Source organism: Triticum urartu, chromosome 7A (assembly GCF_056163025.1).
Source record: "Triticum urartu cultivar PI428250 chromosome 7A, HENAU_Tu73, whole genome shotgun sequence".
In the NCBI taxonomy this organism is placed as follows: domain Eukaryota; kingdom Viridiplantae; phylum Streptophyta; class Magnoliopsida; order Poales; family Poaceae; genus Triticum; species Triticum urartu.
Window position 1 is genome coordinate 71,933,167 of NC_141879.1, and position 14,600 is coordinate 71,947,766.

The following is a 14,600-nucleotide window of genomic DNA, read 5'->3' on the forward strand; positions in this document are numbered from 1 at the left end:
CCTATCGTCAGGCCTAAATATGAGGTCCAAGCCCGGCCCATTAGTCAAAAAGCCCATTGGGGCTCGGGCCGCGGGTCAGACCTCTTCCTTAAACTGCAAATACGACAGGCCCGAGCGAGGCCCGGCCCAGCCATCGGGCTCAAAATCTAGGCACAGGGCAGGCCCATGGAAAGTCGGGCCGTATGGGCCGGGCTGCCCATGGCCAGGTTGGGTCGGTCGGTCGCTACGAATCGCTCCCTGCTGAATTTCGTATTGGGCTGACCTTGGATAAGGGCGTGAACGAATGGGCTTTGTATTTCTGTCCTCCAAGGCCCATCAAAATGCTCTGCGGCTGTCCCGTCCCTTCTCCCTACCCCCGCCGCCGCCCGCCGTCGGAGATAAAAAGAAGCAAAGTGCCGCCGTCGATGGGTGATTCGCCGGCCGGAGAGGAGACAATCAGTGGCGAACCAAGACAAGCCGTTGCTAATTGGAACGGGATGCGTCCTGAGCTTCCGCGAATCCTGGGCGAAGATCCCAGGTCGATATAAGGTGAGCTTGGTAGGGAATTCATTCTTGATTCCGACCATATAACAATGCAATGCATCAATCTTTTGTGACCATATTTGCAGCTTATTAATCATCAAGACTAGAAGATTCGCTCGGCCGAGCATGTTCAGTGCTACTGTACTAGTATGTGACTACACTGTATGCAACTCAGGGAATCAGGATCCAGTCATACACTGAGAGCTCGATGGATCTGCTGCGTGTCTGGCCTCTCATGAGGGGAATCTTGTAGGCACTGAAACGCCACCGATATTAGCCGATTGATATCCTGCGCCTCGTCGGTCTTGGGCATGGGAAGACGGTGGTCGAGATGCTCTTGAAGTATCATGTCTTGTTCTTGCGCAGCTGCAGGTCTGTTTAGGAATTCTCCTGGATGCTTCCCCATCAGCACCTCCAGCATCACAACGCCGAGGCTGTAGACATCGCATTTCTCGGTGACCAAGGGCGTGTAAGAAAGTTCTGCGTCAAGCAAGGCAGCATAGTTACAAGGGATTGTTTTTGAAGGAGCTATGTAATTAATCAGCAGTTTTCACTGGGGTAGTTTGATTACCAGGTGCGATGTAGCCATATGTCCCTGCCAGCGCGGTCCAGTTCGATGAATCAGGCTTCAATATCCTTGCCGTGCCAAAGTCCGAGACAAAGGCCTTGTATTCAGAATCTAGCAAAATGTTGCTACTTGTTATGTCCCGATGGATTATAGGTGGATCACAACCATGGTGTAGGTAGGAAATAGCTTGCACAACATCCTTGATGAGAGTTGCTCTTTTCTGCCAATCAAATTGGATTGCTTGGTCGCTGTTGCTCAGGATTGAGGCTAGACTCCCCCTTTCTATGTATTGGCAAACCAGGAACCTGTACTGCGTATGGGAACAGAATCCATACAGCTTGACAATGCTGCGCTGACGGACTTTTGTTAGTACTTCAATCTCACGACGAAAGCATTGCTCATCATGCATCCCTTCCTCAATTGGATGAAGCTTCTTCACTGCAACCACTTGTCCATCTGGGAGATTCACCTTGTAGACATTACCAAATCCTCCTTCTCCAATGCAGTGTTTTTCATCAAAATTATCCGTTGCATTGATGATATCCTCAAAAGCTATTTTACCATCGAAGTTCCATATAGAGAAGAGGTCCGCACTCTTTACAATGGCACTTTCTCTAGAAGAGGATTTCTTCCTCAAAATCAAAGTGAAGAAGATGCATGCAGCTATACAAGTAATAGCAACAAAAACAGGGACACCCACTTTTAACATGAGGATTTGGTCCTTTTTCTGATGATTTGCAGCAGAAGAATGACAAGACGGAAGGCCAGCCAGCTCCCCGCAGAGACCTCTATTGTGAAGAAACCATTCTGCCGAGGAATTATGGATCCTTCCCGGAACTGTGCCTTGTAATCTATTGTAGGAGACATCAAATACGGACATGCTTCGGAGTCCTGCTACCGTGTTAGGAATGCTTCCACTGAATTGATTGTGGGAGAGGTTTATGCTTACCAACATATCTAGATTTCCTATTTCTGGAGGAATGGCGCCATGTAGGTTGTTATGGCTGACATCAAGTGTTGTCTGTAGGTGAATCAGTTTGCCTATGGAACCAGGAAGGCTGCCGTTTAAGCTGTTGTTGTTCAGTTTCATGGACTGTAGTCTCACACATTTCCCAACTTCTTCTGGTATTCTTCCACCTAATTGATTGCTTGACAGGTCGAGAACCTCAAGAACATCCATTCGACCAATGTGTTGAGGAATGCTTCCAGATAGATTATTTTGGCTTAAATCTAGCAAATATAGGTTGACTAGTTTGCCAATTTCAGGAGGTATCTCCCCTGTCAACCTATTCAAATGGAGGTCGAGTTTTCTGAGTTTGGTTAGCTTTGTGAGCTCACGAGGTATATGACCAGTAATCATGTTTCCTCCTAAACGCAGTTCTGTCAAGTTACCGCATGAACCCCAGTCTGTTGAAAGCTGACCGTGCAGTTTGTTTGAAGTTAACCCAACAAATTTCAGATGTGGGTACACCCCAAGCTGTTGTGCTATATCTCCATCCATCTGATTATACATGATGTCAAGGATGATTAAGGAGCTGCAGTGCTTGAAACTTCCTGGAAAGGATCCACTAAATTGGTTGGTAGTTGCGGAAAACCATTGGAGTTTTTTGCCCTGGCATAAGTCAGGCACGTGTCCGCTGAGATTGTTGTAACTCAACTCAATGTCCACCAAATTGGTGAGGTTTGAAAGTGTGTGAGGCAAAGGTCCAGACAGTCTATTACCCGACAGCCTCAAATCTGTCATTTCCCTGAAGTTTCCAAAGCTTGGAGGGACTGAGCCAGAGAACTTGTTGAAGTAGAGGTAAAGATTCACTAAATTCTCTAGATTGCCTAGCTCAGCTGGGATTGTGCCAGAAAAGCTATGCTAGATGGCAGATCACCATCTAAAGCATTGGAGGAGAGGCTAAGCTCCTGAAGGTTAGCAAGATTCCCTAGCACATAAGGAATGAACCCAGACAAGTTGTTCTCGTAAAGGTACAGATATGTGAGCATCGTCAAATTTCCGAGACTCAAAGGAATGCTCCCGGTAAGTTTATTACCGAAAAGGTAGACCTCACGAAGATCAGTGAGTGATCCTATTTGTTCAGGAAGGTGGCCACTTAAGTTGCTCCTGCTGGCTCCTAGCAGTTGCAACTTGGTTAAGTTTGTGATTGATGCAGGGATAGTGGACGTGAATTGATTGTGTGATATCATGAGCATGGTAAGATTATTAAGGTGTGTCATCTCGTGAGGAATGGAACCAATAAGTAAGTTTTGGGACAGTCCTAAGTAGCCTAGTTTAGTAAGGTTTCCAATGCTGCTCGGAATAGTACCAGTTAGATAGTTATCAGCCAAGTCTAGCTCCTCCAAAGCAGCGAGTTTCCCGAGCTCTACGGGGATTGAACCAGTAAGATGGTTTGTGAACAGACTTAAATCTCTGAGCAAAGTTAGGTTGGTGAGGGAAGGAGGAATAATTCCAGTTAAGTTGTTATGGTATAACCGGAGACTTTGCAAGGACTGAAGCCTGCCAATGTTTGCAGGAATGGTACCTGAGAGGCCATTGAAGGAGAGGTCCATCACGGTGAGGCTCCCCAGCTCACCGATGGCCGGAGGTATGCCTCCAGTGAGCTGGTTACCAGAGAAGTTGAGCATGGAAAGCATGGGGAGCATGCCGACGGTTGGTGGAATCCGCCCTGAGAGGTGGAAGTTGTTGCTGATGTCAAGGCTGGTGAGCAAGGACAGGGGCTGCAAGTTGAGCACGTCCAGCCGCCCGGCAAGGCCAGCTCCTGGGAGGGAGATCCCAGTGATGGCCGGGCCTTGGGCTGCACGGCGGCAGGTGATGCCCGTCCAGTTGCAGGGGTGGACGCCGGGGCTCCAGGTGCTCAAGGCTGAACCGCTGCTGACGCTTGTCAGGCTGGATTTCCATCGGAGCAGCGCTGCTGTCTGGGCTGTGAACCAAGTGCCTCGCCGTGCTGCGGTCTTTGCCTCACCGAACATGGAAGGGAGAAGAAGCAGGATGGCGAGGAGATGGAGCCATGGACACCCTGAGGCAGGAGTAGCCATGGATTCAACAAGTTCTGTCGGTGGTACTATGTGGTAGAGAGGGGTGAGAGAAGGGCCACCGCTGCTCCGGAACATCCACGGCTTGGCTGACTTCATGATTAGGTAGGAACATCCAGCGCGTTTTCCTGTGTGATTGAATAAAAAAATAGTAGTAGTTGCCAACGTCCCGGGCATGTGTTCCCATGTACCGCACTCAAGAGAATAAAATAAAGTCTTGGTGTGATTATTCTAGTTTGGGTTAGCAACGGCTTATAATCAATTGAGCGTGTTGTTGTCATCCCTTTCGTTTCACTATGAGCGCGTTAGCAACGATTTATAGTTAATTAGGCGGTTTATAATTACAGTTTTACTATTTTCCAGGTGTCTGTTTTTAAATTCATCTCAGGCCATTTTTCTGTCAGTCGGATTCGCACGAATCTCTGTGCGTTGGTTTGTCCTCAGTCTCCGCATACCGGGTCATCTTGTCGTGCTTTTTTATTGTTGGGCTTTTCGGGTGAGAGGTAGCGCTTGAATCCAGGAGGTGTGCTTCACAGGGATGGCCGCAGGTACGGGAGATGTTAGTCTGGAGAGGAGGTCGGCGGATCTCTCTTAGTTCATCAGGAACGCTCCTGAGTTTTTTTTTGCAGGCACCCATCCACGCTATTCATCAGTTTAGTAAATGGGAATCCATCAGTTTAGTAAATGTTCAGTATGTTTCTCATTCTTCAAGCTTACATCATTCTTTAGTCATTCAGTCCTGAGATTTTAGTTATATATCAGCCTTCAAACAGTTTTTTTTTCAGTTATGAGTGTACTTCATTAGTCAGTGTACTTTTTCATTGTTGTTCAGTGTTGGGTCTTTTCTTTATTTTCAGTCTTTCAGCTTTCATTTGTTCATTTTTTCAGTCACTCTGAAATGCAGCTTCCAAAATCTTTGGCTCTCTTTTCATTAATTTTTCATTTAGTTGATCAGTGTGTGTTCTCTCTTCAGTTTCAGTATTTCAGTTTTAGTAATTGTTCAGATCGTCGTCACATCTTCTGTTAGTCTAAATTCTGTAGCATGTTCATTAGTATCAGTCAATGTTCAGATAGCTGATTCATCAGTCAATGTTCAGAGAGCATCAGTAATATCCTCAGTTCATTCTAGTGTTTCTTCGGTCTTCTTTTTTGCTGTCTCCGGTGTCTCTTTTTTTTTCTGAAAACTGATCGCTGGAAGTTCATCTTAGCTATACATTGGCATCAAGGACCAAGTGTAGTATTTGTACCCAAGTTCTTCAGGTTTCAGTTTCTTAACAAAGAGCGGCGTCAGTTTCTGGTTCCAGTAGGTGTAATTTGCTTCAGTCCACAGTAGGTGTCATTTTCAGGTTTCAGTATGTGTCTTTTTCTGTTTTTCATTTTAGTCATGAACACTTAATTAGGGTGTCACATAGGCAGCACCCATGCTTATTCATTCCTGAAAGAATAACAACACTGATGTATCTTATTCAGACTCATGTGTGTGGTTAGGAGCCAGTTTGAACCTATTAATTAAGTAAGCTATCAGTTTATTTTTTTAGTTGGTGCATTATAATTGTTTTCTTAGTATATCCAGTGCACAATCAATTATCAGAATTATTCATTCACTGAGGTTTCATCCTGCTGGGTTCAGGTGTATTGTTGTTGTGTATTTTCTAAGACTTATCAATTTAAATTCAGTCTTTGCAGCAGGAAGGTGATCACATTTTTTCTTGAGTTCTTCTCTGCCAAGTAAAATAGCAAGGACACAAGTAAGCCTTATTCTGTTTCTGAATCGAGCTAAATTTTGCTGGCCTTTGTTACCTGATATGATTCCCCTTGGGGCGGCTCCAGGCGGCCGTGCTTCCGTTTTATGATTTCAATCTTGTTTCATTTAGTTGATCAGTATCCCAACATCAGTCTTGTGGTTGATTCACTAATTTTAGTCTGTAGTTGATTCCCGCATTTAAGCTTGGGCAAAAAGAGCTTCACTATGACCGAGTATGACACCGCACCCGATGGTCTGATCTTCTTCAAGCATGGATGGAAGAAGTTTCCTACTAGGACTGGACTTGAGGTTGGAGCGGATGTGCTAATAACATGCAAGACAAAGGTCGGCAATGAGCTCGAGATGATCGTTCTTAGTCTATTGGTCTATCAAGGATTATTATTATCAGTCATTGCTCTTATAGTTGACTCACCGGTCAATGTTCAGAGAGCACACATCATTGTTTTATTTATCATTCATGAGTTTTACTCATCATTCAGCCTTTCAGATGATATTATCTTCTTTGTTATCTTTTCAGTTTCTTTTCTTTATTCCTTTTGGCCCAAGCATGAGTTAGGTAGGTAGACGGTCCTTCATTATATGTCCATCTTCCTACTCGCTTCAGTTTCTCCACTTATTTCCGTTTCTTTTCTTTGATTTTTGTTTAGTGGCTTTTGTCAGTGGCACAAGTTTACTTCTAAAGTTTGTTTTGTGATATGATGTATCCTTAGCGATGATTACATACATTTTTTTAGTATGATGTTTCTTCCGTCTTTAGTTTCCCGCATACACCCGGCGCTTATCTCTTGTTGAGTGAATAACCCTTAGTGTTGAGTATCTCTCAATTATTGAGGAAAGAACAAGGTACTATCAGTTTTTTTCAGGAAATAATAAGGTACTATCACTTGTTCACGGAAGCTGGAGAAATATTTTATGGGGGAAAAATGATGAAAACTGAACGTTAGGGATAGCTGCATTTTCCATGTTCTAGTAGTGAGAAAAGTCTACAAAAATATACTCCCTCTGTTCACAAATATAAGATGCTCTAACTTTTTCATGAATCGGACATATATAGACACGTTTTAGTGTGTTTGTTCATTCATTTTATTTTGTATGTAGTCCGTATTGAAATATCCAAAATATATTATATTTGTGAACGGAGGTACCCGTCTGAAAATACTTGTCATCAAAATGGATAAAAAGAGATGTATCTAGAATTAAAATATGTCTAGATGCATTCCATTTTATTCATTTTGATGATAAGTATTTCCAGACAGAGGAAGTATTAGATAGAGAAGGCTTGTGGGCGCGCTGCAGCCAAATTGAGTGAAAAAAGTGTGAACAAACTCTAAAAACACATTGAGCATGCATGCAAGAAATCATCGACATTTTGTAGATGTCTCCATTACTTCATTTGTCATTCATCCTTTAGTTCTTCAGATTTTATTTTCATCAGTTTTCAGACATTGAAGGGGTATATGAGAGAGGGGGGGGGGGGGGGGGGGGTGGAGGATGGTGATTATCCCTTCTTTTTGTTTTTCACCCTCATTCTTTCTTTCCTCGGTTATCTTTGTTTTTTTATACCTTAACCTTCCGTTACCATTCCTTTGTATATTTAATCATTCTTGAGTTCCATCCATGCATGTTCATTATCTTGATATTGCTCATCCTTTAAAAAAAAGGGTTTCCCCTCACTTTGTATTACAAAGCAACCCCCGATACATCCAACGGTAGGTGCTGGGGCCGCATCACAAACAAGCCCAAAGAAAAAAAAAAGAAAGAGAAAGAAAGAGAAACAAATGCCAACAACGGATGGATAACTAATCTTAAGTGCAACCCCTTCAGTCCTTGTTTAGTCATTCTTTGTCTTGTTGAAGTAAAAACAGATGAAGTAATTTTGTTTTCTCGTAGAACACTTTGTTACTTTGTCCTCAGTCATCTTCATCGTAACTTTTGCATTTGTTATATTTGCTTGTCACATACATGTTTTTCTGTGTTTTTTTGTTTGTTTTGCATCACATTTGAGCTAGAAGAGGAAGATCCAGAGCTTTTTACACAGGGGCCTCTTTATGTTGCTCTATGCGCCATCCAACTCCCAGCCTTTGTATGTGAAAAAGAGACAGCCTGATGTTCGGTTCAGTTTCTTCACGTCCAAAGTCCAAACCCATTGTATTTTATTTTTTTTGAACTTGTGGCACACTTTATTCAACTCAAATAAGGGATACATCAGAAACAAGTTCAGCTAGAATAAACTGTGGAGGATCATTATCCCACGAGATTATAGAATCAGAATCGTAACAACATCTAGCTAACTTGTGTGCCACTTGGTTTGCCCCTCCTGAACAATGAGCATAGGATACTGACCCAATTCTTTGAGCTAATATAAAGCAGTCACTCAAAATCGCCGAATAAGGATCTAGAATGTCCATTGTAAGTTTTTGGGGGCCGCCGTAAGAGCGGGGAGGTGTGGAACGTACTACATAGCAGGTGTAGTACAGCTGGCGCATTGCAATTGGCTTAAAAAACGACGTAAGCCCGATATAAAAATCAGACGGCTGTTTGTTAATTAGACACAACCAATTACCTATGAAGCTGAGACTAGCATGGTAGATACGATAATTTCCAAAAGGAAAGAGATGGTCCCCTGGGACCAATGAAGCAGAGACGACATTGGCAGAGAAAGGGTCCCATGGACTGCACCGTACATCACTGGCTCTGTATTCTGCCTTCATATTCACGATTTGAACACACCGGCTAAACAAAATGACACACAAACCCAATCAAACGTCAATGGCTAGATTCTAGTGACCAGCGATCGCCCCATGTCCAAGACATACACACTCTAGCCAAGTACCCAACCATCCCTATGATGGTAGAACCGATCAGCGGGGCGGGGCACAACAAATACAAGTAAATAAAGTAGCTAAACCAACTCGGGCGACTTATGTGTCATCTCGAGCTTAATTGGGGATCAATGAGTACAAGTAAATAAAGTCGCCAACCATCCCTGTGATGGCAGAACCAATGTGCGGAATGGGGCCTCATCCGTTTAAGGTCACATGGACCATAAAGTAAAATGTCTGCTTAAGGTCTCATGAGCCATTGTTCTTAGGTTTGCATCTTGTTACTTTTAACAAGTTTAGTCATTATTTAGGGTGAATCATCACATTCAATTTTCATACATGCAACATCTAAAGTACTCATAGCAAGCATATGAACAACCACATATGACATGCAAGCATATGAATCATACACACATGAAACACATAGATCAAGACGAACATTACACAAGTGAATCATGAGCAATGTTACGGGGCACATGATAGTTGATTGGCTTGCCTTAGATGAAGATCACTAGAAAAGATGGATGGTTGCCGGTTGAATCAGGAATATGAGAAAGTATGTTTCAAAAAATTGTGAATTTCTTTGGTAACATTGACAAATAATTTGTGTGCTTCACAAATTTCAGCATGAAATTACATTCGTGGAAGTCATGGCAAAAAAAATCTACACTCCAAAATGCTTTTAAAAAATAGCATTTCTAGAGCATCAATTTTTTTAGCCACGCTTCCACGAATATCATTTCATGATAAAATTTCGCAAGCACCCAAACACATTTGTCAAATTTTACCACAAAAAGCAGATTTTTTATTCTTTATTTATTTTACAGTTCATCAGAGAGCATTTCAGCTCGGGAGTAGATACTTCACGTCCCATTAAATGTTCATATATGCAACATCTGAAGTACTCATAGCAAGCACACATGCAAGCATATGAATAATACACACATGAAACATATAGATCAAAACGAACATTACGCAAGTTAATAATGAGCAATGATTTGGGCATATGATAGTCGATTGACTTGCTTCGCATGAAGATCGCTTGGAAAAGATGGTGGTTGTCGGCTGGATTGGGAATATCAGAAAGTATGTTTCAGAAATGCCTAAATGGATAACATGCGTACAAGTGATAATTTAGAAAGTTACAACATGGATGAAATGTGTTGCACTCCATCAGGCTTAGAAAAGGATCAACGTGGTCCTAGAGTCACCTCAATCGGATCAATGAACAAAAAGTTATTGCGGTCCTAGTTCCAGGGACCTTTCTTAAAATAATTATTGCATTTAGGTCCTACACACTATCCTGCGAATGAACAAGAACTAGTCTATTACAATGGGCCGGCTCAGGCTGATTCTCTCTAGAACAGGACGTTGTTGGGCCAAGGTGACATGGGCTGCAGACAACGTTGGAGACATGGACTACGCTTTCTTCATTGGAAAACCTAAAACAGTATAGATTAGAGTATCTACAACCACACGTATCTAATTCGAGTTGCCAAACACCTGTATGTTGAAATGGCTACAAAACTACAAAGTCACACCACATGAAGGACATGGAAGGATGCCATGAGGCAAATTGTCATTAGCACATGCGAGCCTGCAATAACACGGTTGATGACATATATAGGGCAGGCCCATCTGGCTTCTTCGAAAGAGGCCGATGGACCAAATTGCTCCCACTCATCTCATTAGTTGCCATGGAATTATCCTCGATGCCTCTCATCCCTACACAACTCATTTATATACGACGTGGACTCTACTTCTTGGATATATGGATGATCTATGTCCATTATCAGTAGAGGAACTACACATAAGAGCGTAGGAATGCACCTAAATTTATACGCCAAGAATTGTTGATGTGGACGCCATTCAATAGATCTCTTCAGTACATTTATGGGCATGTATAGCTGCTCGTGTCTATTGCTGATGTAAAGGAGATCCGGTAGCTCACTTCGTTGCATTTATCGGTCTATATGGCTGTATATAAGTCTACTGTTGATTTGAAAGTACTTCAGTAGCTCCTACATGTTATTTAACGGCTTGTATGGTTGCACATGTAACAAGTTTTGGCACATGTGATACTTCTCTTAGTCTTTGATCCAGAAGATTCGTACGCCATGGCTGTGTTTTTATTGTTCTTGGTGGTCACTCTCCCTTTGACGTCGTCCCCCTCGGAGTACCATGCTAGCCATGTCCTTAGCTTGTGTGATGTGTTTATACTTGAAACTCTGTCAAAAGATCATGCATGCAACGTCAACAACGTTTCTGCATATGAACTAGAAACCAACCTCGATGTACTCCTATGTGACATGCATGGCTGCATGCGATGTCATAAGTGCCATGCAAGAACTAGAAAACTAGACCAAACCGTGTCTCACAGCAAAAAAAATAAAAAAATGTAAGGACCTGTTGTTCAATGTTCGGCATGTTCTGCTGGAAGAACGTTTTTGTTCGTATTGCCACAAAAATCCTGATCAACCAGCCAGAATTGTGATGAATCTAAGATGGAACATTTGTCAAATTTCGCAAGCACCCAAACACATTTGTCAAATTTTACCACAAAAAAAGCAGATTTTTTATTTTGTTTACTTTTTATTTATTTTACAGTTCATCAGGGAGCAATTGAGCTTGGGAGCAGATACTTCATGTCCCATTGAATGTTCATATATGCAACATCTAAACTACTCATAGCAAGCACACATGCAAGCATATGAACAACCACATATGACAGGCAAGCATATGAATCATACACACATGAAACATATAGATCAAGACGAACATTACGCACGTTAATAATGAGCAATGACATGGGCATATGATAGTTGACCGACTTGCTTCACATGAAGATCGCTTGGAAAAGATGGTGGTTGTCAGCTGGATCGGGAACATCAGAAAGTATGTTTCAAAAATGCCTAAACAGATAACATGCGTACAAGTGATAATTTAGAAACTTACAACATAGATGAAAAGGGTTGCACTCCATCAGGCTCAGAAAAGGATCAACGTGGTCCTAGAGTCACTCAATCGGATCAATGAACAAACAGTTATTGTGGTCCTAGTGCCAGCGACCTTCCTTCAAATAATTATTGCATTCAGGTCCTACACACTATTCTGCGAATGAACAAGAATTAGTCTATTGCAATGGGCCAGCTCGGGTTGATTCTCTCCGGAACAGGATGTTGCTGGGCCGAGGAGACATGGGCTGCAGACGGCGTTGGAGACATGGACTACGCTTTCTTGAGTGGAAAATCTAAAATAGTATAGATTAGAGTATCTACAACCGCACATATCTAATTCGAGTTGCCAAACACCCACACACACATCCAAACGCATCCGCGGACGGTGATCGTGATCGTCATAGCCCAAATTCAAGGCCGGCCCTGGGGCATGGCCGACAGTGCGACTGCCCAGGGCTAGGCGAGGGGGGGGGGGGGCATGATTGAGTATATATATAACTAGATGATACCCCGCACGTTGCTGCGGGAACTCTTTGTCCTATGAAGACGGTGATAGATAAATTGAATAACTTTTTGCATAATGTATTAAGAACTTAAGATGAGAAAACTACAATGGACACATCTTGATATGGCATAAGTAATCTCGTTTGACTTGCATGAATATTAATGTATGTAAACACACTAACGGGGATTCGGAAAGAGACACAATATGAAATATTATGTACAAATGCTGGAGCTGTTGTTGTAATTTAATCTTCATATATGCATTATTGGCCACTGTAGTTGCTTGCTTGCAATACTTGACAGTGAGTGATGGAGCTCCAATATCAACAAAAAAACATATTCCTTTCTCTCTGTTTGCCAAAGTGAGTACAAATTCTTTTTGCTCAAAGCATTAGGCTGAATAGAGCATGAGTAATTATACACATAAGCACAGAGATCCAAATTGTCAAGTTGAAAACAGAATTTGTTGCAACAAAAAGAAACTATGCATGAAACCTTATAAGCTACATTAAGTGAATAAAAAATAGAGAATGGCAATTTTTGTGGTTTAAAATGTCAAACATGAAGAATTTTTTTTGTTCAGACCTTAGACAAATAGGCATATTTAGTCAGTTCAGCATATGCAAATTGCAGAATAGTTGGGAAGATAACACAGTCAACAATGATTAATTTGTTTGTATTTATAAGCAAGATTTAAACAGAGGAGTACATGTGGATGTACGATCCATCAAGGCTTAGTGCACAGAGATGAGTAGCAAACTGTCAACTACAAAAAATATAGAATAAAAGGGTTCAAACTTAAACTGAGCCCATACCATAGATAACCTCGAGAAAAGTTGGACAACTGTCGTTTTCCTTGTTCTGAATACACTGCAGTAATCTGCTCTTTTCCTTGTTCTGAATATACTGCAGTAAGCTTAGAAAATGTATACATTGATATGAATTATTACCAAGATAATAAAGTAAATAGTACAAAATGCATCCATGTATTTTGCTCTAAATTGATGTATTTGACCCTTAGTGGTTGTCCACATATTCAATTTAGTTTTCTGCATGTTGTGACTCTGCAAATCCCATAGAATAAAAGTGCTTGCAATTAGCTGCTTCTACCATCTTTTTATACATGTCCTGCCTCTAATGCTGCTAAAATGATGAAATATACCACCTTCTGAAGAGTTTTTCCCTCTGTTTCATCTCTGCTGTCGGAGTGGATTGGAGGGCAGATGCTTTGTCGATGATTTGTTCAAATATATCTACCTTCCTCGGGAAAGCATCAAAATAACTTATGTCATCATGATACATTTTCTTGCACTTTGTTTAAATATCCGAGGAACTACTTTCAGTATCCTGTCCATGCTGTAGGTTGTAACATAACAAAGGTCAAATGCTAGACAATAAAAAGTATGCAAAGTTCATTAAATCTTCATTGATCCTCTAGAAACAATCTTCCCATGACTGTGTAGTCCTGAATGTATGAAATATTTCCATACAACTGGGCATCATACTTCTCTTTTAATCTGATCAGTTCCTGGGATTTGCAAGAATACGTCATGGGGCAAAATTAAACATAATAGATCCATAGCTCTTCTGAACAAAATCAAGGAAAGTGACCATCTCATATCATTACCAAAGCTTGTCGAACATAGAGGCCTATGATATATAGTAGTTACACTTACATACCTCCTCGGTTTCATGGAGTCCATACAGAAATTTTTCCTCTGATCATAGATGACGTTGGGTGTGCCTTTAATCAGTGCCCTGTGACAGGGAGCAGGGAAACACTTGTCACCAATAGCCATGCAGATTTTTGTGCTGAGCGTCCAGCCTGATAGAAAAGGACAGGGGGTGGCGGCGGCTCAAGAATCAAGATCCACGTTGCCCAGGGCATCCGGTGACACCACAACTCCTCCTAACCTCTGCAGTAGGTCGACGGCGTCGCATGGTTCGACCGGCGGCAAGGCGAACGGGGGCAGCAGAAGGAGATGAAGGCGCCATGAGGCGGCCGGCGGCTAATAAGCAAAGAAGGATGCGTGATGTCGAAGGACCGAGAGATGCAGCGGAGACGGGATAAGGAAGGAGTAGGACGCACGCACACGCGGTGGTGGATTTTTATGATTCTGGAGTAACAGTGGCCTATGGCAAAGCAACTTATTTTTTTAGAAAAGCCAAAGGGCATCAGTTACGGAAGTCTAAGAATCACATGAGAATTATGGCCTTAGTGCTAGCGAGGCGAATGACCTCATATGCCCTCGTCGTCAGTTGAAAAGTGTTCTTGGGAGACTATTCGGCTGTTTACATGCAAACGGAGAAGAATGATTGGATGATAACCGCTGACATGCATCTACACTGATGTGGATGGGCTGCATGTAAGAGAAATAGATTAGGGGATGAACTATTTAGGTATTATAGATTACTAGACCAAG

The 14,600-nt window shown here is 42.2% G+C and overlaps 1 protein-coding gene across 1 annotated transcript; it reads right to left on the bottom strand.

The window, feature by feature from the left end:
* Positions 1 to 567: 567 nt before the first annotated feature.
* Positions 568 to 2,747, bottom strand: LOC125523498 (MDIS1-interacting receptor like kinase 2). The gene is made up of 2 exons (XM_048688529.2): positions 1,094 to 2,747; positions 568 to 1,002 (listed from the first exon to the last, which is right to left on the bottom strand). Exons 1-2 carry the CDS (start codon positions 2,601 to 2,603, stop codon positions 713 to 715), a joined length of 1,800 nt encoding a protein of 599 aa, XP_048544486.2. The 5' UTR covers positions 2,604 to 2,747; the 3' UTR covers positions 568 to 712.
* Between the last annotated feature and the right edge of the window lie 11,853 nt (positions 2,748 to 14,600).

What these genes read in the sequence shown, in the direction of transcription:
- LOC125523498 (XM_048688529.2), bottom strand. Translation starts at nt 2,603, where the DNA reads ATGTATAATCAGATGGATGGAGATATAGCACAACAGCTTGGGGTGTAC. An exon ending in ATATGGCTACATCGCACCTG is followed by an intron (nt 1,003 to 1,093) that starts GTAATCAAACTA and finishes TGCTTGACGCAG; the next exon opens with AACTTTCTTACACGCCCTTG.